Source organism: Caloenas nicobarica, chromosome 3, assembly GCF_036013445.1.
Source record: "Caloenas nicobarica isolate bCalNic1 chromosome 3, bCalNic1.hap1, whole genome shotgun sequence".
Classification (NCBI taxonomy): Eukaryota; Metazoa; Chordata; class Aves; order Columbiformes; family Columbidae; genus Caloenas; species Caloenas nicobarica.
In genome coordinates, this window is record NC_088247.1 from 3364055 (window position 1) to 3389379 (window position 25325).

Genomic DNA, 25325 nt, shown 5'->3' on the forward strand with positions numbered 1-25325 from the left:
ACAAACCCTCAACCTCAGTCGTGCAAGTAACTTGGTTCTCTGGAAAAAAACTCCCTCCTCCTATCCAGATTTTATGTAAACAGTCTTGCTTTTGCACAGGTTTCAGAAAAGCCAGAGAAAGTCACGCTTCAGGAATCTCCGAAAGTTTAATTAAGTTACAACGTCTTAGAACCACAAAATAGCTTTTATAGGCACTATGGCTGTAAAGTTCAAAAGGTAAACGGGTAAGCACATACCGTACACAGGACAAGGGGTGATGGTTTTAAACTAAAAGAGGGGAGATTCAGGCCAGACATGAGGAAGAAATTGTTTGCGCTGAGGGTGGTGAGAGCCTGGCCCAGGTTGGCCAGAGAGGTGGTGGATGAACCATCCCTGGAGACATCCCAGGCCAGGCTGGACGGGGCTCTGAGCAACCTGAGCTGGTGCAGATGTCCCTGCTCATGGCAGGGGGGGCACTGGGGGAGCTGGGAAGGTCCCTTCCAACCCAAACCATCCTGTGATTCTACACTTCAAACAGCTCTTCTAGTTCTCCAGAAATAATCAGAGAACCTGAACATGTATGATATACTTCACACCTCAGCATTCTCACTTACAACGTAAATATTTCAATGCACTTCACAAAGAACCACACACTTTACACAAATTAGGTTAACATCTCCTACATGGGGTACGTGAGTCATTCCCGGATTTACTGATTGCGAAACTGGGATGCAGGGAAGTAATTTGACCCAAGGCTGCACATCGTGTGAGTAGGACAGCGGTGAAAGGGAACCAAAGGGCCCCGAGTGCAGGTTTGCTGCTCCTCACCTGAGCCGCGTTCCCGGGATCTCCTGCAGGGTGATGTCCTCTACAGACAAACCACACGCTCAAATCCAAAGGGGCTGGGAGAGAGGGGTTTAAAAGCAGCGATTAACAGAAGGCTTAACAAGGCATAAGTCAAACCAGGGACATTTTCGCCTTCTGACTTCGTAGCGTGCAAGTTACAACAAAAAACTTCCTCTTCCAGTCGTTTGCTGACGTGTGAGATTACGCAATTTTCTCTCATCACCTCAAAGTTTGGCCCCGTGTTCTCCCTGCTTGTAAGACGAAATGTGAATGGATGCCCAAAGCTTTCAGCATTAGCACAGTCACAGATATTAAGAGGCTGAAATTAGGTCACTTTGGCCAACACCGAATCGCTCCCCCCACAACATTCATTCTTCAGTTCAGGAGAAACATTTTTGGGTAGAAGCAAACCTGAGAACTAGATAACTCAACAGCCATGTGTTTCATTCTACCACTGCCCCAGATTCAAGCCGAGTAGCACCAAAAGGTTTATATAAGCAGAATATTATGGTGGTCTTCATGGAACAATTTGAGTTTTGAATTGATATCATTACTGAACAGACTGAGAACATAGAAAAAGGAAGATATTTAGAAAACTTAATAACCCACTGGGCTAAACATGTTGTTTACTAACCCATTAAGAACTTGATACTGGGAGGAGCTGAGCCAGGCAAGTAAATAAAGATTTAAAGCTCTGAGATTATTTGAGAATTGTTGGAGGAAACAGCTTTTGCTGGAATGTGGCAGCAGGGACATATAGAGTTAGCAGACCCCGATATGCTGTGCGTCAAACCAGAATTCAGGACGATGTCTTTGCTGCGACACTTTTTATACTCAATTCCGTAGTGTCTTAGTACATCAATAGTTGCAGAGAAATTCCACATCTCCTGCTTTCCAGAGGATTTTACAGTTATTCTACTGGATGACAGCTAACCCTAGGGAGTGTCCCAGTTACCTTGGATTGTTTGGTACAGATTAAGGTGCTTTTTGAATACAGTTAAGTACCAAAGGAGTAGATGAGAGGTGGGGAGGATCAACACAAAAGTCCTGCTTAATTACTTATGCTGTTCCCCTTTTTCTCCATGAAATACATGAACCGTATTCATATGAGACATCACAGACATACACAAAGGCTTACCTGAAATAATAAATAACTAAAACTGATGATTTTTTCCCTCATCTAAGATCTTCACTCCATTAAAAGATATAGTGGTCTCATGAATGATAATAAAAAGCACCTGCTAGCTTGTACTTGACCACGAGACATTTGTAGTAATTCCTATTTTTCTAACTGCCAATATTCATGGCAAAACAAGCAAGTTGACTATTTGAAATGAAAATAACTTTTTAAGAAGTTTTCCAAAGAAAATTGATCGTATTTTCTGTGAATTAGGAAAGCATCTCCTAATCAGCATTAGCATTTGACTAATTTGCTGTACTACAGTAGCTTTCTTCTTCTCGCAAGCTTACAGAAATTTCTTTGTAAAAAAGCATGGAGAATAAATAATTTTCTTTCAAGTATTGAAGGACTGAGTGACATTTAAATTCTTCAAAATTCTGGAAAACAGGATTTTAGGGCAGACAATATTTTTGATCTTCTCTTCAGTTGTTAAAAACCAGCCTGTAACACACGGGTGACATTGGATTGAGCCTGAGCTGGGTTCGATTCTGCCGCTGCCAACATGTCCCAGCACTTGGAAGAAATCAGCTCGTGGTGAGAACAGAGTGGATTTCAAATAAATCCCAGCAAAACAGAAATAATAAGAAAGAACTAAATGATTAGAAGTCGTCAGCCCTGTGGATAGTCACATTTCTCACTCTCTGTCCCCTCTGCTATCCCATGTCAAATCAATCCTGGTCTTGTCTTTTTCATAGGACCTTAAAGATCAGTATAGCAGAATATTAGTGCTTAACTTCAGTTGGGGTAAGTGAGAGCTGGTGACCAAAACAGCCCTGGTCAACCTGGATCCTGAGGGACACGAGCATCTTCTACCAGCAAGTTAAAACTCATCTACGTAGAGACTTTTGGAGGTCCACCGCAGACTTCTACGGAAATTAACTATCATAAACAGCATCATCATCTGCTCCAAAGCCAGAGCACACTTCAACTTGTCTTCACTAATACCCACTGGGTTCATATTACCGAGACTTTGCCAAATCAAAACACTTGAGTGCACAACCCATTTCCCCCCAAGGAGAGAAAGAACAAACTACGCACAACAGACAGACGTCACATCCCTTAACCCAGCGCGGGGAAGAGTTCAGACACTGTTACATGCACAGAAACTTCAGAATCGGTAGCCAAACGCTTTCCAACTCCACAAAACTCAGGGTTGCTTGAGCTCCCTTCCATTCCCTTTTCTTCTTTCTATTCATCCTTAGTATGAAATCTCAGGTCCTTTCCCAAAAGCATTCCGTGAGGGAGAACGGCAAGCCACCACCGTCATCATCATCATTGAGATCCTGGCAACTAAAGGATCATTTTAAAGATGATGCTGAAGCACCCAGAACATGGAAGGTACCTACTATCCTACTGCATGATCATTTTCCCCATCATACTCTTCCTTTTTTCTTAACTGAGGGATACAGGCACTTATTAGCAGATGGTCAAACCAGTGATATTAGTCAGCAGGTCACATAGGCCTGTACACATATATATATATATGACAGCAACACAATTATTCAAAGGAAACACACTGATAGTTTGCAGAGTTTTCACTCTGCAGAGCATGCCTGTCAAACTCATTTTCACTGGGGGCCACATCAGCCTCGTGCTTGCCTTCAAAGGGCCAAATGCAATTTTAGGATTGCACAAATGTAGGAGTCCTAAAATCACAGTCCTAAAATTACATTCGGCCCTTTGAAGGCAACTGCGAGGCTGATGCGACCCCCGGTGAAAAAGAGTTTGACACCCCTGCGTAGAGGTAGGGAAGAACAGGCAATGAATTTCTTGACCTTGTCTTATTACTTTGAGAAAGGTCAAATGAGCCCAAATTAACTTCAAATTGCCAAACTTTTCAAATACATCAGGCAGCTGAAGTGAGGGCAGAGGGAGAAGCGAGTGCCTCATCCTCTCCCAAGGTTACCTTGATGGGGAAGTTTACCATTAAGTCACACTCCAGCAACAGACATTTCTCCTGATTTGAGAGGGGAAAAAAAGCAAATGGTCACAGCTGAAGAAAGAACAATTCAGAAGAGAAGTCAAAATACAGGACTGGAGGTAGAAAAGCTTGTTTCTTTGATTTTAAGCGCTTTCTCAGGCTGAATCATTTAATTCGCTCCAACTTCTGGTTTGCTTACCCCATCTGAACCAAGCAGCAGTTTCATAATCAGATGAGCCAAAATCAGAAGACACCTTTGGAGAAAGGTTAGACACTCTTTAATACCTAAAAGTCAGGAAAAATAAGACTGTGCTATGAGCATCCAGGACCATCATCTGGGCACCGCGCTACACCAGCAGAAAGTAAAATCAGGGAAAGAAGGGCAGGTGACAGCCTGCGAGATCAGCTCATCATCAAGAACTTGCCCACCTGGCTTTAAAAACCAACAGGAAACCACCTGCTTGGTTCACACTTCCATCTACAAATCCTGTTATGATAGGATCAAAAAAAATGGACTTTTCCTTGTTTTGAACTACTGCACTGGAATTTTTTCTTTTTTTTTTTTTAAAGAAAGGTCTTTGATCACACAAATATTTTTAAAAGGAAAAGCAAAACAAAGCCGTCCTATAAAAGCGCAGGCCCGTGACAGGGGTTGTTTGGGAGGAAGGGATTACACATGACAAAAATAAGGTTAAATTTATTCTCTAGTGCCCAAACCCATATTCTTAGGTACTGGTGTGATACTTTCCCATGGCATACACAGAGTTAAAGAAGAAAAAAAAAAACACAATTAGGATTTGTTTTGTGCACCCAGTTAAGCAGCTACACCGAGCATTATTGTTTTACCCCTCCTTACATGGTTACTCTGCTTTAACCCTATTTACACACCCCATGTATAAGAGTGGTTGTGGATCATATTTTTATGCAGTTTGAGTTGGAATTTCATCCCTTTTTTCTTTTTCTTCTTTCTTTAACTCTCAGTGAAGAATCCCACTGGAGAACCACCTTTTCAGGATGTGTCACACACCACACAGATGACAAAATTCAGCACATAGATGCTAAAAGCCAGTACTGAATCAGGTAAGACGAAGTCTTTTCCCAACATGGACCTGCATCTTCATATATTTTCCCCAATTATTTCATTAGACCCATTTATGGATGTCAGCTTTTCTCATGCAGGGCCTGAGGACCGAATATGACCCACAGAAAAGTCTCAGTATGTTTAAATGATTAGAGACCCACTCAATCCCAACACAAAGCCATGCCCATGATTTCTAACCCCCTTGCAGAGGAAGAAACCCTTGAAGATTTTTTTTTTTTTTTTTTTTTTTACCCAATTCATAAAACAGAAGAACTACAAACTTAAAGGTCTGTTTGGGCTTTTCCTCTCGAAAACTTCCACAACCTAAAAAAATCCCACAATGCAAAAAGCAAGGGCAGCAAAAATACGCCTCCAAAAATGCAGTGCAGCTTTCACACAAAGTGTAGTTAAAAAATGACTAAGTTTTCTTGATATATGAATTTGTGGGCAAACCATTTATCAATGACCTGTTTACCTGCACAGCAGAGTCCCTCAAGCCGAGGGCCGTGTCATTCCCCTTTGACTGATTAATTAGCCAATCAAGGGATATTTTTCACCGCGAGGCATGATGGTTTATTCCAGTTAATGCACGGTCTCTAATGGTAACACATTAAAGCCAACTCGGCTCTTTAAGCCTATCGAAGTGACCAAACGGGAAGGAGAGAAGATAAATCAAAAGAGCCCCCCTCAGTTTTGTTTCTGCTCCTAACAACTCCCCCAAGGAACTAACGCTGGAGAAAAGACCATTCTCCAATGAAACAAGAAGAAAAAGCTCCATTTCTTCCAGATGAGGAGACGTCTCTTCCTCTCCCTCTCTCTGCTGACATCTCAACAGCAATAATTTATCCTCAAGTTGATTAACAAGGCGCTTATAGAATAGGCAAGAAAACATCGATACTTTGCTTTTCCTCCTTTTATCAAAAGCACCACGAGGACACCGTGCTGGGTAAAGTGATTTTTATTGGTGCTCCTGGAATAATCTTATCTGCATGGAGAAGTATTAAAAATATGGCCAGAATTAACACCTCGAGCCTAATTAATTGTTTTTCTCACTTAACTTATAGGGTGTCACAAGTTACCAGCTCAGAGTAACAGGATTTTTAGCTCCACTTTTCACTAGTCCATGCTGCCAAAAGATTTGCTCTGCCTGTACCACTTGTGGAGGCTGGAGATGCGTTTAGCCCTTCAGCTATATTGTCATCCTCCTTGGGAATGCGTGTCACCAACCTGTCCTGGTTGTCCCTCAAGCACAGGCAAAGGCCTCACAGTGGTACCTCCTGCCAGAATCTGTGGTGCAGTTCGTTTCTTTTGGGGTTTACTTTGTTTGTTTGGGTTTTTGTGTGTGTTTTGGGGGGTCGGGTTTTGTTGTTATTCTTGTTTTGGGTTTTTTTTCTTTGTGTTTTTTTTTTGTTTTGTTTGTGGTTTTTGTTATTTGTGGTTTTGTGGGGTTTTTGTGTGGTTTTTTGTGTTGTTTTGGAAATGATCACTCTGGCTGTTAGAGTCGAAAGAACAAAACTGGAGAGGCCAAAGAATTAACCAAAGTATTACTGAAGCAGTAAAAAGCCCTAGCGAATGGTAATTTTAATATATTTAATTCAAAGGGTAAGAAAAAACAAAACAGATGAGCACACAAACCTCTAATACTGATGCTACAGAACACAGCGAGCTCCCATTGAAGTCAAGGAGAACTAAGCCACTTGAAGCTGAGTTTTACCATTCCCTAGATCACGAGTCTAAAAATCCGCAGCAAGTAAGTCATGCTGGTCAAAGGAGCAGTGAACTAAAGGGTGACAGAAACCTTTCAAGTGAGAAGCAGGTTCCTGGGGATACCAAACGCATAAAAAGCACCATTACATCATCTTGCAGAATCTGCCACTAGGTCACCAGCCCCTCCCCAGTAAAAAAAACATGAAAAAAAATTTAAAAATGCAGCCTTCACAAGAACTGACTAGGTCAGGAGGGTTGAGCGGTAATCACATGAACACAGCTTTTGCACTGAAACAGAATATATTTGGAGTATAACTTTTTGGATAGGATATACCTCACTGTTATATGTCCCTTATGATTAGTGAGGAAAGAGGCACCTATTTCTACAAAGGGTTTGGCTTTATACGTCTTCACTATCTTTGGAGACAGTGAATGCATCTGTTTGGCACTTGTGCCCAGATCTTCTACCAACGAAGTTGGGTGGGGCTAAATACCAGCTTTTGTTTTCCTTTGCTTTGGTTCTTGGTAAAACTTATATTCACTCTTCCCAATAATACACAAGACATTACATAAGTCTGTGCTGAAAGGAGCAAGTCATATACAGGAATAAGAACTGTGCAGTTCTAAATTTTAACCCCAAATCTGACAAACTCTCTAGCCTGAGAATAATTATAATACCTAGGCACAAGATACTCAGTGCCTTTAAAATGCAATTATTCTCTCTGACAGCAAATGTATAATAAAAAAAGAAGGAAATATGTAAAGATACCATCTCAGTGTTTTCCTGCTGTCTTCCTCTGAAACACGCTGACAGCAATTACATTTTTACACTGATTTCTTAAGGAAGCAAAGTTTCCACAATCATTCTGCCCAGACACTTGTGTACACCATGCACTCCTGCAACTTTTTAATCCATCCTCAGATAACCTGAGAGGTTTCAAAGATATTAAGACTCTAAAATATTGCACGAGAACAAGCAGCTGGACAGAGAAGGCCAATAGATTGGGATTTCGGCACAAGTTCATCTCCTTTAGTCACACAGTGACTTGTTAGACACACAATCACTTGTTGGGAGATGTTTTACTTGAATCAATTCATCTTTGCCCATTCAAACGGATTTAAAAGTGTTAAATTTATTTTTTTTTTCTTGGCGTCACTTACTAAGGAGCTGGGATTTCCCTTAGGAGACTCTTCACTGTCCCGCTGACATCACGGCGAGGAAGCCTGTCGAAGAGTCAGCTCGTGTCTTCCTTTTTCTAATTGAAGTTCTCACCCCCAGCACCGTTCTTGGCTTTTGCCTACCCTGATTACTATCCCTTCCCTTCCTCTGTTCCTCCCTCCCCCGACCCCCAGATATTTATAGGCAGAGAGGTCACCTTTTTCTGCGACTTTTCTGAGATGAACATCTCCAGTTCCTCCACTCTCTCCTTCTAGGACATGCCCTCTAACCCTGTCGCCCATTTTACTAAATCCTTTTGGACTCTCTCCAGGTTTTTGATGTCCTTTTTTCTGTTCTGCTTCTCGGTCCCAAATACCTCATGCTAGCTGCAGTCTCCAAAGCAGAACGGTGAAAAAAACCGAACAAGTTAATTTTTAACTCATTTTTCTCTTCTGCAGTTTTTTGTTCCCTGACCGTGCTGAAAAAAAAAAAAAAGCAAATAAATCTATACCTGTGCAATCAAAACTTTTGTCACAACTAAAAAAACCCAGACTAAACTTACAAATTGCCTAAAAGTCATGACTGTGAAACCCACAGACATGAATATGATGATTGGTATTTTGCAGAGACAAAGTTGAGGTGAAGGGAGTGACATCAGTTTATCCAGAGCTTTGGTGAGCCCACGGCAGAGCCAGACTTTAATGGATTTTCAGTCATGTCCCTTAAGATTAGCCAACATGCTTTTCTGATAAGTGCTGGGAAATGTAAGTCAGTTGAGGAAGTTCTGCAAAATGTGTCAGAAGACAATTTCCTGATTTAAAAAAAAAAAAAATAAATAAAGTGAAAAAGCAACAAGGGTGGATAGTTACATTTCTAATGACTAACACGGAAGAAATAGCTACGAACTTGAGACTTTTGGGCTATTTGGATTAGGTGGTTTAAGGGAACTCACGCAGGTTTACATCCAAATCGCAAAAATTTGGAGGAAGCAGATTACTCATCAAATGGCCTGAGACATGGAAGTGAGATGGATGCAAAACATTCAGTTTTTTCTCTGCATCTCAAACAGAGTCATTACAAATGCGCCGGCAAAACAGAATTACTCCCCCAGCCCCCAAAGCGAAATCAGTGCCAGAATCGTGTTGTTCAGCAAGCAAGTTGGGACTGTCTGTAACTCATTCCCAAATCCTCAGTCTCAGTCAGGAGCATTTTCTCCAGTGATAAGGCTTCATCAGGAAACACAGCTGGATGGAGGAAGGAAATTCTGAGAAGCCAAAAAAATAAAAATTCAAAAAAAAAAAATAGTGGGGGTTCCAGGAAGTTCAACCAGATAGGAACTAATGGAATTTGTTTTTCTGTCTCCCCAGCTCCCAGTGTTCCTAAGCAAGTGCGAAAATCACAGGGAAAGTGGGGGCAAAAAAAAAAAAGTTTGGTTGATCTTACCCTGCAAAACAGGTCCTCAGTGCAGGTCTCCAGAGAGTATCATAATTACAATTCAATATTTTCGATCACTTACTCTCCCTGGGAAAAAACTGCAGACGTTTTCGATTTAGGTCCACTCTGAAGCTCGGCTATTGTTTTCTTTCCCCTGTTTTTTGAATTGTATTTTTTTTTTAAAACAACGTCCCTGTGTAGTTTATTAAGGAGGTTTTAGTTGGACGCTTCGTTTATCAAAAATAATTTAAAGAAAAAAAAAAGTACTATTATCTTTAACATTCGGGGCAATTAAAGGTTGCAAGTGCCTATGATTAGTAACACATATCCCAGAACCATTAAAACAATAGATTAAACCAGTATCTTGGTCTTATTTCTTCTAGAGAAACTCCTTCAGACCCTGCAAGCAGCATTTCCTCCCATATCCTTTGCAATTCCACTCTTTTGCAATCTTTACAATCCTCTAGGCAACTCCCTCTTCCTTTGATAAGGTAGATAATCTAAATTTCAACATCCTCACTTACTGCAGTAGTGTCAGTGTGAAACAAGAGAAAAGACCCATTAGCCAGATCCATCCTAGGCTACCGAGACAGTTTAAAAGTGAGTCTGAGATCAGCTCTGCAGTTAAGACAGCTCAGACTAAGGTAGCACAAAACATCTCCTGCCAAAGACACGTCAAGATCACAAAATGATTACTAATGACCATACCAGAAAAGACTGAACACGACTAATTGGAACAGTGTCTCTTTGACATATCTGATTTGTTGAGACACCATTTATCACAGCAGCAGTTCAGAGGTGACATATTTTTGATGAGTATTCCAGAAGAGCCAGGATTATCTTGTTGGTCCAGAGACCACGTTACTTGGTCTTGAGCCCTTCCATTAGTTTCCACTTGACCATAAGCACAGGTAGAGTTTCCTGGGTTTTGCTTTTTTCCCCTCTTTTCCCAATCTTTAAGAACAGTTTGGTATAACACCAACCAACCAGCCAGCCGCAGCACGACGGTGCCAATGAGCATCCCCGTAATAACCACTACTGCACGTGAGGTCATTTGTAGAAATAGAAAAGTTCAAAGGCCACGGGTACAACAGTTCTTCGCAATAAGAGAAGCTCCGCAACTCAGATTAAAAACTTGGCCGTAATGTCATCAGTGGCATCAATCCTTAAACATTTCCATAACTTCCACCATGTCTCTGATGCCTACGGAACTGCAAATGATCACCCAACTGAGTCCGTTTACAGTGTGTTTTGTTATTCAAAAATGTTCCCATGTTCTGCTCCTTAAGTGACCTCTCTCATTCATCCACTGAATTTTGTCACAGGCTTTAACTGGAGGCTTTAAGGGACAGATAGTCAAGGTCCTGAGCAACTTGCCGTAGCTGATCCTGCTTTGAGTTTGGTTGATCTGGAGACCTCCAGAGGTCTCCTCCAATCTCAGTATTTCTGTGATTCTGTCAAAAGCAGTTCCCACACCTTTCCATGAAGTTATATCCAAGATGGTTCTGATCCCAGACTGAAACAATTAGAAGTATGGGAAACAGAATTATGCTGAATATCTTTGTCAAAAGATGACAACCCGACTGTGAGCTGAGGACAGATCATTCAGTCCAAATCAAATCTGTACTGAATGCTTCTCAAACTGCACCTGTGAAAAAAGAGGAGGAATCTAATACCTTGGAAAAAGCCTTAAAGATAGGACTTAAAGGATCAATACATCACTGGTACTTCCTTGTATCATCTCAATTGCAACTACAACTGGGAACCTGCAGTCAGATTCATTGATAAAACCAGTTCTAGCACCTGTGGAAGTGTGGAAGATGTGCTGATCTACTCCGAACAGGGACAGCAGCAAAAAACTAATGGTTGCAGGGGCTGCAATTAAAAGGAACTGTGCCCTAAAGACAGACCCCAGGGTTCTGATGGACACCAGGATTCTTCCTACACTATCTTTACACAGGAACAGATATGAACAACTCGCTCCCAGGAGAATGACAGCGCTTTCCTGCTCCCGTGGTGCGCTCTCTGCCACATCAGGGAAATGCCCAGCGCCTGAGGATTTCAAACCAGAACGCAAACACGCACAGAGGACAGCACTGCAGATCCTCACGGGGCAGCTCCGTTTGTGCCACCTTAAGGACCAAGCTCTGGAACATGATGGAAAGGGATCAGGAGAGTTCATGGGTGCAACGAAATGAAATTGCTCCGAGCTGGAGGGCCTGAGCAATGTGTTTTTGTTCTGTGCAAACTCCATAGATCTCTGATCCATGAAGAAAAGAGAAAAAAAAAAAAAGCAATTGTGCTGGCTGTGGCTTTCTTTCCCTGTGGCTGCTTAGCAGCAGACGGTAGCCAGAAGACGACAATGCAGCTCCAAACTACATTACCTCCTGCCTGTATTTGCATGTGGAAATCTGGGTGCTTAACAGGGAACAGTCTGTGACTTTTTGCCAGAACCCTGAACCATCAGCTTAGTGTTTAGTGAGGGGAAAAAGGAAATCTGCACCGTAGCCATCAGCCAACCACTGCATCGGTCAAGGAATTAGCAAAAGCATGAACAAATTTATATACCTTTCACAAGCAGCCACGAACGCACATTATCTGCAGCGTCCATCAACAAAAGAACAGATGCTCTGCAGGATTCAGTCCCAGAAGCAGCAACAGCACTTCGCAAACTTATTTTCAGTTTCAAAAGATGCAGAACACACGGAGAGAACAAGACCAACTATTTGGGCAACTCACGGGTGGGCAAAATCTACTCTCTTAACTAGAATGTTCTTAGAAGAACTACGAACATCTAAGCTCTCATGGGCCTGAAGTCCCTAAATGCTTATTTCAAGTAAGTCAAGATGGGCTCTGTCGTGGCTCTCCCAGACTCTTTCCTTTCAAGCCAAACCATGTGATTTGTAACAAATGTTCATACTGTTTTTTGCAGCAGCAGACAAGACAGGACAGTTCTTAATTTCAATTACTTCTAACCTTCCAGTTTAATTAACTGTAACAGTACTTTTGTAGTTTAGAGAACAGCGCTCAGAAAACAGACTTGACGTTTTTCTCTGTCCTACCAATAATTTTAAAACCTACAGCCAATCCATGGAAATTATAACACTATATGACATAATGGCAAGACCAAATCCTTCAAACTGTTCAAGACACCCCACTGAAGTATTCTTTATTTTATAGTAAGAGTTTTTCCAGTGAGGAATCCCCAGTGAGTCAATGTTTGTTCTTCACAAGCTCCCTTATCATCCCTTAGCATTTACACAGCTACAAGCCTTATATTCCTTTCACTAGTACCCAGATCTCTTAGCACATTCTTCACTCTGTTCCTCTCCTCCCAAAACTCACAGTGGCCCACAGTGAAGTTACAGAGCAATTTCGAATATTGCACGACCAGCAAAGAGTCAAACACAGAGTATTTCAGAAATTTCTGCTCAGTTTCAGGCCACATCTTTAACTACAAGAGACTTCAGAGGCCTCTGAACTATCAATGCTTGCAACATATTCATTTGTGCATTCCAGAAGTTATCTTTTCCAAATAATTCTTTCTGGACACATCAGTCATGTCGCAGTGCAAGTCGGTTATTTTATACACTGATATATCAGGACTATTCTCTGCAAGTGCAAAATGCTAATGAACACATAAATAAAATAAACGCCAATACAAACCTTGATCTCATTACATAAAATTGAGGAAAATTCTTCTTGTTAAATATTTACCAGTGTTCAAACCATCTTTGAATCCTTTCTTCAAAGATGAGCAAGTCTTTGCAGCTGTTCAGCCTTTCCCAATTCTTGTGAAAACAAGACCAATTTGTCAAGTTTGGCCAGTTGCTACTTAATGTCAAATTTTATTTTGGATATTTATGGATCTTTCAGATCAAGCAAATTTGTCTACTTTGTGACATGTGTTGTCTAATAAGTGTAAAATTAAAATACTGACTTTTCCTAACTCCAAAGAAGTTGCATCACGCTAATTCACAAAAATATGTATTAAATCCACTCTTGTTTCCTAGCGGTTGAGAGCACAGCCCTCCACCTGCAGCCTTCACACGGAAACAACAGCAATTTCACAGGCAGAAGACTCTGTGCTTTTGATGGGCACACGGTAGCAGAAAGACATTTAAATACAATTTTGTTACAAGGGAAAATAGCAAGGAAACAAGAGAAAGGTGAAGCCTCTTGTTTACCTGCGTCTTCATACTCTTCTGTCGCTTCCCAAATATACAGGACAGATCGTCTTCACTGCGCGAGGAGAGATCCTTACCTGAAAGGGGTAAGGGAAAGAAAAAAAACCCCACAATTTCACATTTGGTGATGGCAGGTACATTTTGATAACACAAACTGTGACCCACGGAGGTAGAGAAATTGGTTTTGGAAGGGAAAAAAGATCAGGAGGAGAATGTTAAAGACACCAAAAGGCTGACCGTGGCTCCCACATACCGTAGGAAATGCGTGTGTAGGGAAAGGCTGGTGAGGAGACAACCACAGCTCGTGGTTGCCCACTGAGAAACAAGGAACAGCAGCTTGTTTTCCCCCACCTGATGCTGCAATTATCATAGGAAGATGAGGGACGCAGCCTGCGCTACACTAAAGGGGAAAAAGAATTGTAACGTCCTACATAGAAGAAAAGTTCAAGGAGAAACCGCACATCTTTGGATACTCATGAGAATTCCCCATCTCTGACAGAGTGAGGGAGTTACAGCTCCTTGATACAGTGGAAAAAAAAAAAAATCCATCTTTCCTCAGTAGGGGCTTTGCTTTGATTCGTGAAATTGCTTCTGAAAAGCAAAACCTCCATCTCTGCAACACACTGGATTATTCCAACTTAAAACAATTCCAAGGGTGAAGCAAACATTTCTCTGAGGTCCAGTACGACCATTATTCCCATCTGACTTGTGAGGCCAGCTGAATAGCAGACACGGAGCAGGGAGGGGGAAGCAAAAGGGTGTGATGTGATATTCTGAAATACTGGCAAAAGCTTCGCTGACTCCACAGTGCAGCAGCCTTTATATAGAGTTGTCCACAGCCTGTCTCAGAAAATTCTTTAAAAAAAAAAAACACTCAGCAAAAGTATAAGAAACAAAATTAGTCCAACTTATTAGGGGTCTTACTCTGATTCCAAAATCACTGACCTCAAAACCAAAACTAAGCACTTGTAATGGATTAAAAAAAAAAAAAACAAACCTGACTATTCCACCTATTTCTTCTTCTCAGGATCCTAAATTGTACACAGAGAGTAAGGAGACACATCAAACTAGAGGAGAGAGCGTTACCCAATTTTCTGGTATCTCATTGTGCAGCCTCCAGACGTCTTTTTCCAAGCAAGTATCCATCAGAGACTGGTGGCTGTTTTCAGCTTTATCTTGGCCAAGGCTTGGAACATGAGACTTAAGTTTCCTGATGCTCCTATTCTCACCTTATGCTTTCTCTCCATGCCTTCCCCACCCCCAAAAATGTATCCCCCCTTCTTTTTGCATTCTCTAATAGAAAACAAACTTAGCTGATGGTCATAGAATCATTTTGGTTGGAAAAGACCCTCAAGATCATCGAGTTCAACCATTAACTTCACACTGGCACTACCCCATGTCCCTGAGAACTTCATGTCCGTCTGTCCAACCCCTCCAGGGATGGTGACTCCACCACTGCCCTGGGCAGCCTGTTCCAATGCCCCACAGCCCTTTCCAGGAAGAAATTTTTCCTAAAATCCAATCTAAACCCATCAAACTTGTGCTCCAGCCCCTTCCCCAGCTCTGTTCCCTTCTCTCAACTTGCTCCAGCACCTCAAGGGCTTTCTTGGCGTGAGGGGCCCAAAACTGACCCCAGGATTTGAGTCCAAATCCTTTGCAGCATCACAGTGGAACAGCTACTAGAAAAGCAATTAAAATCACTGTCTTAATCTCATCTTGATGTTTATTTCCCAGCTCAAAGCGTGGCTGCTAATGCTGTGTGTGGAGCCCACGTTCCTCAAGCAGCCAAACTACAAACAGCACCAGGAACGGAAGCTGCATTTTCTACCGTTGCTGCTCCCTTCTCCCGCTTTTGTGTGAGCTCGTCTTGTTTAGTCTAAAAGGAAGCAGGATTGGACTCGAACAAGGGCCATAACAACATCAGCCTTTTCAAATAACTTTTCCTCTTTCCCTGAAAAAGGACAATTTCCCTATTTTAGACCACAGGGGGTTCAATCAAACGGGCCTACCTTATAGAAGCCAAACAAATAAGGGATATTGTTAATCTGAAAGCCTTGCTCCATATTTTACATGGTCAAAAGACACTTCTTTTTTCTCTATATTTAGTAAAAGGCTAAACCCAAATCAAAATAAATCCTCTTTGCTACTACCTCAAACAGGCCATGGCCTCTGTACTTGCAAGCCCTGAACCAAATTAATTGTTTAATGTCGTAAAGCGGCAGGGTCACGTTAACACATTTGACTTCTAGGCTGAATTATTTAATAAAAAAAAAAACCCAAACCCCAATATCAGAATTTGGCCTTTATTCAGACATCAGTTACTTCTGGTTTAGCAGCGGTATTTGTTATCAGAGGACATTAAATGGACCTTTAAGTACAATAAATTAGCAATTAGAGGAAACCAATCCTATCCATACACTAAAACGCATATATATGCACATCATGTGTACACGGGTGTGTGAAAGGGAAACACATCCAGCAGAGAAATAAGAGCAAGGGATCAAATAATGGTCAAGTGCCAAAACCACGGAGAGCTGAAATGTCATCACTCCAAGAAAGAAAGAAATTACTAAACTCCGTGAGTTCTTGATATAGTTTTTCCGGCCACCAACCGCTGCCCTAATTTATCCAATAAAGCATCTGATAGATGTAAGAGGGCTTTCCTCTTCCTGCATTCAGGTTTAATCTGGTCTTATCCACATGATCTCTTAGCAGGGGTTATTGGAGATTGCGGAGGATAGCGCGGTGCAGATACCCAAGTAACTCTGGCATCACCTTTGCCTCCCCCTCTGAACCCCGGCCACGCACAGATCACTCAGAATATTCCCTGGGCCTTTATTCAGCTGATAAAACCATTTGATTCAACGATATCAGCCTAAACCCATTCAAAATTGTCCAAAATAAAGAGGAACAGTGTATTATAGCTTTAAGTAAGCTGCTGCGGGGGGTATTTCTAAACCCAGATTTTACTTGCCAAATTTAGACCCCAGAAGGCAACGGATCACCTTGACACTTTTTTTTTTTCCCCTAATCTTGGCCAGAGCTTATGAAACAACGAAACTCCTCTTACCTTTCGCAAACTTCATATAATGGACACGTTTCTTGGAAGATTTGGATTTTTCTTCGAGACTGAAGGTCGTCTTCTGATTATTCACTGGGGACTCTAAAAACAAACCAGAACAGGTTCCAACCCTAGTAGAGGGCACTCTAACCACCAAAATCAAACATCAGTGTATTTAACTTTCTTGCTCAAGACCAAGTCTCAACAACTTACCACAATATATTACTGAAGAAAACATGGTAAATTTTGTCCGAGACATGTTACTGCTCGATTTTTTTTTGCCACATCCCCTTCCTTTCCGATTTCCAATATAATGTAATTCGAAAAGGCAGATACAGATACTCCAGGTCAAAGGCAAAGTCTAATTTAGCACCATTTCTACAGTAAGAAAAGAATAATAGGCCTGGGTTTATTGTGCCGTTTGTTACAAAATATGTCCAGTGTCAGAGTCTGAGAAAGATTTAAGAGCTAGCACAAAATAAAATACTGAACCTGACTGGGTAGAAAGAAAATATCACACTGAGAGGCTTTCCACTTTTAATACTACACGAAGTGCCTCTACCTGGACATAGCCTGATACATCTGTGTACGGAAATTAAACAGTGGCAGAGCTTTTCTGTCCCTGAGGCCAGCTAGGACAGATCGCTACACCCATACTATTTAATTTTCCTTCATTCCAGAAGAGGGGCTGCATCTAAACTGTCCGCTGGGAATGATCTCTGGGCTTGGCCGAGTCCCAGGTTCACTCAGGAGTTGTTTGGAAGGATGTTCGCTCGCGCAGGTCAAAACCATGTGAAGGATTAGTGTATTTAACAGGAGAGATATCAAGTTCTTGTGCTGTGGCAGGTTATTTTACTGGTACAGACTCTTTGCACCCACAGAGCCTGCTAATTTAAAATAAATTCTCAGAAGGAGGAAGCCTGCTGTCTGGTTAATAACTACTTTATTAGTCCTATCCTGAAAAGAAATAGGCACCACAGATTCTCTGTTCTGTCAGTCTAGAAAATGCTACTCTGGTGAGATTTTTTTCTTTTTTTTCTTCCCAGTAGCAACTGGGATGGGTAGGGAAATCAACCCATAGCCCGAGCCCAAGCTGAGTCACCTTTTTCATATGATCCCACCCCTGAAAGCTCTGCAGACCAAGGTTTTTCTGACGCTGGAATTGATAGGTAGTGACACCTGGCAATAGAGCCATTGACCTAAACGTGAAATCCGCAGCCTGGAGCGGGACAGCGGACGACCAGAAAGCAGCTTAAGATCTACTCTTCTATTTACACACTAAGTCCTAAAGAGAAGAGGAAGGACTAACAAACTCAGTTTTAAACAGAGTTTGCAATCAAATCGAAAATTCTTAGTAAAAAGGGTCTATGGGGAAAGGAAGCACCACAACTAAAACATCTTGAGCAGAGCTGAGGCACTTTTGAGTGCTCTCCAGTCCACTTGTACCGAAAGGAACATTATACAGCAAAGGATTTCCACAGGGTTTCCTCCTCTGCTTTATTCTTACAGTGAAAGGGGCAGCAGCTCCGCCTTGTGCCTTCGAGGGGGAATTTCACTACTGAGACGTGCTGGCACTCGCAATGAACAGGCGAGTACATCCCTGTGTCCTCTGGTGACTGGTAAATCCCCTGACAAACTGAGCAAGCACTGCTGGAATATTAATGTGCTTTTTAAAGCAATTTAGTTGTAGCAATAAAGCCACGCGTCATTTCTACAGCAAACCTGATATAGATGAATATTCTAAAGCACGTTACAGACACAGCCCACATGTCGTTGCCCCATTTTACGAACAGGAAAGGGACACCTTCATCATCACTTAGTGTCCTAGCAAAACTTCTCACTAGGTGCTCAGCTAGAAAAAAAAAATGAATAAAAGAAAGCTAAAACCATGCACTTGAAGGATATTTGAATGTTGGCATACTAACCACCATAGGGCCCTTCCTTTCCAATCTCTAATTGCAATCCAACTCTGGCAATGACACCAGTTATTTAAGAACAATGAAGTTTTTCAGCTGACTTTTAATGCAATTTGGAACTGGATGGTGGCCAATAATGTAACACTTGATCCTGTAGCGCAGCTGCAGGCAGAGTTATCTGGATGAGTTTTGCCAGCTTAAACAATTGCCAAAAAAACAAGTTTCAGAGCAATGCTTGCAGTCTGCAAAATCACCAAATGCGATTTTGACTGGGAGTTTCCAATGCACACCCAGATTTGTCCTCAGTGATTGAAAACTCTTTTCCCAGCTCCTAAAAAGATCAAGGAAAAATAACTAAAACAAGGAGAAACATGGTTTTCAGGGGCCACTTTGCATCAGATGACCTGGGGAATGCTGCACAGGTTTAGGAAGGAGCAGCCTTGCTCAATGAACCTATTTCTGTGCTGACTCACGGTGTCCTTGGGCAAGTTATTTCAGCTCTCTGCTCACCAGCTTGCAGCTTTCCCACCAGTTCCACCTAACTGATCTTCCCAGGGCTCAAGTTGGAACTTGGGCACGAGTTATAAAGGTAAAAAGGAACTTTCGGAATTTCCCTACGATACACTTTTCTACCTCGAGTGCTTCAACTACAGCACCTAGCGCTGTGTGGCCTCAGACCATGACCAGGGCTCCAATGCACAAGGGTAACTTGTAATTAAACAAATTAAACAAATTTGTAATTAAACAAAAAAAAAAATTAGGTAACAAGGAATTAAAAAAATACCTGCATCAGGTTCAGAATTTTACTCCTGGTTTACTAATATTAGAAACAAAGTTTGATCCTTCTCGCTAACTGATTTTCCTCTTTCTATGCTTCCTCTCCTCGAAAATGTTCCGTGCTCAGATGTTAAGAATAAATAAATGAATGAACAGTTGCTAAATTCAGACAGCTGGCAATTCTGCCACCAGCAGCATGTAGACAGGCTGCTGTGTCCAAATAAGGCCCTTGGTTTAACGACACTCCACAGAGAGTTGTTTAGATATACGATCAGTTTAAACTTGAGAGACATATCAGTCTAACTGAAGGAGAAATGATAAACCCTTTGATGTGCACAACTCCTTCTGTAAGCTCACACCCACCAGTTTAGCATAACTTCACTTTTACAAGCTGTACAAGGCTTTTTGAAATCAAAAGACTTTATAAATAGCCCTTTTGGGAAAGTTGTGCAGTTTCCCCACTTGTGGGCTCTACATCAGGGCTACAAAAAATGACATTATACCACACTCAAAACAGATGCGTAACTCTGAGTCAAAAGCTAAGCAGCAGCTCTCTGAGGACAGGAAGAGTAGGTATTTAAGAAAGCACCAGAGTGTGGAAGCCAGGTGTGACAGTTCATTTGTAAAAGGAAGGCAAACACATTGCAATGGTGAATGAGTGTGTCATGAGCCTTCATGCTGGCTCTGGTTGCTTTAAAAAGAAACAAGCGCTGCTGTAGTATATCCCAGCAAAAGGTCCCTTGTGTTGTGATCCCGGATAAAATAAATGAGTTCAAAATTCTATGTTTGCTTTCCCCAACAAAAAAAGCGTTTAATACAGACTGAGAGCAAAACCAGCCCACCAAGATCTACACATCCAAGTGGACAAACCTGATCGTGGTCATGGATGGCAACACATCCTTCAGCTCCTACTGATTTTGGGGGAGAAGGGGAAGAAGGAGGAGTTGTCAGCTCCAGCAAGGAGATTATTAGCAGCCCAAAGGACTGGGCCTCAGCTAGGCTTTTAAAACAAATAATGGAAACTCTTGCTTCCAGCATCTGATTGAGAAAAACATGAACCTACCTGTTTTACCCTGTCCGTGGCAATCGTTCAGTTCAGCCAGAAGCTGGTTGAAGTCATCCTGATGAGCAATCCAGTTGTCCTGTAAACATCACCCACATGAATACAAGGCAAGTTTTCAGAGCTAGCAGAAGCTTTGCTAAAACAGATACTAAGCCTCTGCACTCTAAGAAATAACTTAATTGCAAATACTCAATCCTCGTTGGTGGGAGGGATCCTGAGAAGCTCCACAGGTGGCAACGCTAACAACAGCCCGCTACAGTCACTTCAAAGCGTAGAAGTGATAAGGGTTGTGTTTCTAAGTCCTTAAACAATACTGAGCTGCTGCTGGCTCTGCGTGTTCCCTGTCTGCACAAGATGTTTTCAAAAGTAGGCAGGAAATACTAGTGTGATTTTTTTTTCCCAGCAACAAAGTTATTTAAGACGTTGATTATGAGACAAGCACCTTTAGGATCACATTTTGCTCTGCCTGTGTACCTGAACTCCAGCCACTAAAGTGACTGTGTCAGGAAGAAGGACAGAAAGCACAAAGCTAAGCTGGGTAGAAGACACAGGGAGGAAACACGTATTTCAGTAATTTGTTTGGAAGCAAACAAACAAACAAAAACAAACCAAAAAAACCTCACGCTGAACAGCCTGCTCCCAGAATTCACTGTAACTCTTCCAAGCAGGTACTTACTCCTAAAACACTCAGCAAAGCAGAACTAAACTTCAGGTCAAGAGTTTCTGCAGAGATGATCACGTGCTGCCACCAGGTGTGACAACAGATTTCACTAACGTCCCACTACAAAGATTGTGCCTCAGCTGAAATGGGAGACATTGCCTTACCTGGATCTAGTGCTCACCTCGTGATTGATGGTTGCTCCTAACCCCAGCATGTTGTTTTTCACCTGAACCTTGATATGTTCTGTATTTCCTTGTTCCTGAGCCCCAAGACCCTAATGAGGATTTAAGGGTAAAAATGTAAGGATTTTACAGCAGTGACTATGCAACTAGAGCTCTTTTACTGTAAGAGAGTTTGCAATGAAATACAGCAAGAAACCACAACTTACTATTTATTTGCAACTGAATTCATTCAGAGGCATTAGCACATATGAGATGTTAAGTTTTTTTAATTTACTACTTAGGCCTCCAGCAAAGTATTATAAACACTACAATAGCAACAACATTAAGTAGTTGGGTGAGTAATCAGGAAGCCACCTGACACTCCTAGGCAAGTCCAAAGTGCTTATAATTTCAAAACAAGACACTACACAAGAAGAACATGCCTCTCACCAAAAATACCTCCGTCATTGAGAAAGCAGCTGCGTGGTGGCTATAAGACAGATGCCACATGTAATAGAATATACAACATAGAACAAAGTTAAATGGGAAGGAAGGTGGTGGTGGGGAGGATCAAACTGGAGCTAGCAGGATATGAAGAACTTCTTCCATCTCATTCACACTCCTAATTTGATGAAGATATTGGGTTGGGTTCACCTATTCTAAAAACCATCATCATCCAAATCTGGGAAGCAATCTTTAGGCCCAGTATTATCTTTCTTAATTGTATGGTCAGGGGACAAACAGACAAGGCATTTGGTTTAAAATGTTATTCCAGGTATTTACTCACTTTTTCCCTAATCTGTCACCAGTAACAAAGTGTATTAATATAATAAATATGAATGTGGTGGAGTGGTGGAGAGAAGCCCTGGGCATATTGAACATTTGAAGCAATGAGGCATATTTGAAAAAGGCTGTTGCTGTTACAAATCCAGTAGAGTTTATTTAGTCAGTGGGGTGGAAAATTTGCCTTCAAACTTCTGCTAACCAAGAAGTATGGAAGCAAGCAGGACACTTGGCTCCACATCCTGCCGTGACCCAATTCCAATCCAACTAATAACAGGACTGAGTGTAAGCAGCTTAATTTCACTGCCCAGATGGGCTGTTGCCCATTAATTTGATCAAGCCAAGGTTCCATTTCTCCGAGTTTGTAGTAAAATGGAGACATAAATCCTTCTCATACAGCTATAACTGTTGTAAAGGAAGATCTGGCAGCTCAAGTAGGAAAATTATTGTGAAGAAGATGCGGGGATATGACAGACAGAGAAGCTGGCTGCCCCAAATACAATCAGAACATTTAACAGCATTTTTTTCTACTCTGGTTTACATATCTCTTTTGATCTTCGACACGTAAAACACCTATGTATATAATTTACTTAAAAAGTACTCAAGCTCCATTATTCCAAAAGTCTAGTCTAAAGCCTAGCGAAATCAAGGCCAGATCCTTGACTTCCGCAGCCTTTGAATCTGGTACCACTGCTTGTTCACTAAATTAGAGGCAGTTAAAGGCCAAATTTATATGTGCTAACTGTAAGTCAACTGAGGCAACAGCAGGCTACACTAAAAAATCCAAGAATCAGTTTATTTTCCTAAGTTTCAATGCATTCACAGAATTGAGAATGATCCTAATTTTATTCCTTTAAAAAAAAGACTGGGAGAGGAAACCTAGGAAAAGAATTAAATAAATATAGTGGGCTGTCTGTGTACGTTCATTTCATTAAACACCCTGTTGTGCAGGTGCAAATCTCGGCTTTGCTGAGGCACCTTTGTGGAAGTTAAACTGCTTTTAAGAGGCAGCTGAGTAGTCTGCGGCTGTCTGCGCTGACCTAGAGATTATTCTTAGAGCTAGAAACCAGTCACCTCACCCCACAAGTACAGGCTGGAGCTGGGAAGAAATACAGCTCACACAATGCTGCATTTGGCCATTTAAAGAACAAATCAGAACTAACATTTAAAAACCGGTAAAAGATTAAAGCACGTCGTGGAGTTGCTTTAAACAGTACCAAAAGCCAGACAGAGAACTAAGGGCATAAAGGCAACTAAAGCCTTTAAACATTGCCTGATTTAAGGTGCCAACTCCTGGTCTTACTTGGAGACATTACCTTATCAAAATGAGGGGAGAAAAACCAGAAAGCAGGACAGGCATAGAATCACAGAATCTCAGCCTGGCTGGGGTTGAAAGGACCTCTGGAGATCATCCAGTCCAACCCACCTGCTAACGCAGGGTCACCAGAGCAGATCACACAGGTCGGTCCAGGCGGGTTTGAATGTCTGCAGAGAAGGAAACTCCACACCCGCTCTGGGCAGCCTGGCCGAGGCTCTGGCACCTATGAGCAAAGAAGTTTCTCCTCATGTTCAGATGGACCCTCCTGTGTTTCAGTCTGTGCCCGTTTCCCCTCACCCTGGCGTTGGGCACCACTGAACAGTCTGCTCCATCCTCTGACACCCACCCTGAGATACTGATCCCATTGATCAGATCCCTCTCAGCTTCTCTTCTCCAGCTCAACAGCCCCAGCTCTCTCAGTCTCTCCTCATCACAAAGATGCTCCAGACCCCTCAGCATCTTTGTGTCCCTCCGCTGGACTCCCTCCAGTAATTCCTTGTCCTTCTTGAACTGGGGAGCCCAGAACTGGACACACAACTGCAGATGGGGCCTCCCCAGGGCAGAGCAGAGGGGGAAGAACAACCTCCCTCCCCCTGCTGCTCACACTCTTCCTCATGCACCCCAGGTCCCATTGGCCTCTTGGCCACAGGGCACATTGTTGGCTCATGGTCACCCTGTTGTCCCCCAGAACTCCCAGGTCCTTCTCTGCAGAGCTGCTTTCCAGCAGCTCAACCCCAACCTGTACTGGTGCCTGGGGTTGTTCCTCCCCAGGTGCAGGACCCTGCACTTCACAGAATCACAGAATGTTAGGGATTGGAAGGGACCTTGAAAGATCATCTAGTCCAATCCCCCTGCCAGGGCAGGAACACTTAGGTGAGGTTACACAGGAAGGCGTCCAGGCGGGTTTTGAATGTCTCCAGAGAAGGAGAATCCACAACCTCCCTGGGCAGCCTGTTCCAGTGTTCCGTCACCCTCACTGAGAAGAAGTTTCTTCTCACATTTAAGTGGAACCTCTTGTGTTCCAGCTTGAACCCATTACCCCTTGTCTTACTGTTGGTTGTCACCGAGAAGAGTCTGGCTCCATCCTCGTGACACCCACCCTTTATATATTTATAAACATTAATGAGGTCACCCCTCAGTCTCCTCTTCTCCAAGCTAAAGAGACCCAGCTCCCTCAGCCTTTCCTCACACGGGAGATGCTCCACTCCCTTCATCATCTTTGTGGCCCTGCGCTGGACTCTCTCCAGCAGTTCCCCGTCCTTCTTGAACCGAGGGGCCCAGAACTGGACACAATATTCCAGATGCGGTCTCACCAGGGCAGAGTAGAGGGGAAGGAGAACCTCTCTCGACCTACTGACCACCCCCCTTCTAATACACCCCAGGATGCCATTGGCCTTCTTGGCCACAAGGGCACAGTGCTGGCTCATGGTCACCCTGCTGTCCACCAGGACCCCCAGGTCCCTTTCCCCTACACTGCTCTCTAATAGGTCATTCCCCAACCTATACTGGAACCTGGGGTTGTTCCTGCCCAGATGCAAGACTCTACATTTTCCCTTGTTATATTTCATTAAATTTTTCTCCGCCCAACTCTCCAGCCTCTCCAGATCTCGCTGGATGGCAGCACAGCCCTCTGGCGTGTCAGCCACTCCTCCCAGCTTGGTGTCATCAGCAAACTTGCTGATAGTACACTCAATTCCCTCATCCAAGTCATTGATGAATATATTGAACAGTATTGGTCCCAGAACTGACCCTTGAGGCACTCCACTAGATACAGGCCTCCAACCAGACTCTGCCCCATTGACCACGACTCTCTGGCTTCTCTCCTTCAGTCAGTTTGCAGTCCACCTCACTACCCGATCATCCAGTCCACACTTCCTCAGTTTTGCCGTGAGGATGCTGTGGGAGACGGTGTCAGATGCTTTGCTGAAGTCAAGGTAGACCACATCCACTGCTCTGCCATCGTCAATCCACCTTGTTACGTCTTCATAAAAGGCTATGACGTTGGCCAAACACGACTTCCCCTTGGTGAAGCCATGTTGACTGTCCCTGATGACCCTCTTATCTTGTCCTTGTTGAACTTTACCAGGTCTC

General features: G+C 42.6%; 1 protein-coding gene across 2 annotated transcripts in view; it reads right to left on the minus strand.

Annotated features, from left to right (window-relative positions):
• Positions 1-25325, minus strand: part of PINX1 (PIN2 (TERF1) interacting telomerase inhibitor 1) — a 74385-nt gene that overhangs the window by 41245 nt on the left and 7815 nt on the right. Inside the window, exons 3-6 of one of the 2 annotated variants that reach the window (XM_065632723.1) lie at positions 21154-21246; positions 20312-20390; positions 16565-16657; positions 13495-13571 (exon numbers count right to left, since the gene is read on the minus strand). In XM_065632723.1, coding sequence (XP_065488795.1) covers positions 13495-13571; positions 16565-16657; positions 20312-20390; positions 21154-21246 — 342 coding nt within the window. The remainder of the gene's footprint in view (positions 1-13494; positions 13572-16564; positions 16658-20311; positions 20391-21153; positions 21247-25325) is intronic. The other variant, XM_065632724.1, reaches the window with a different exon arrangement.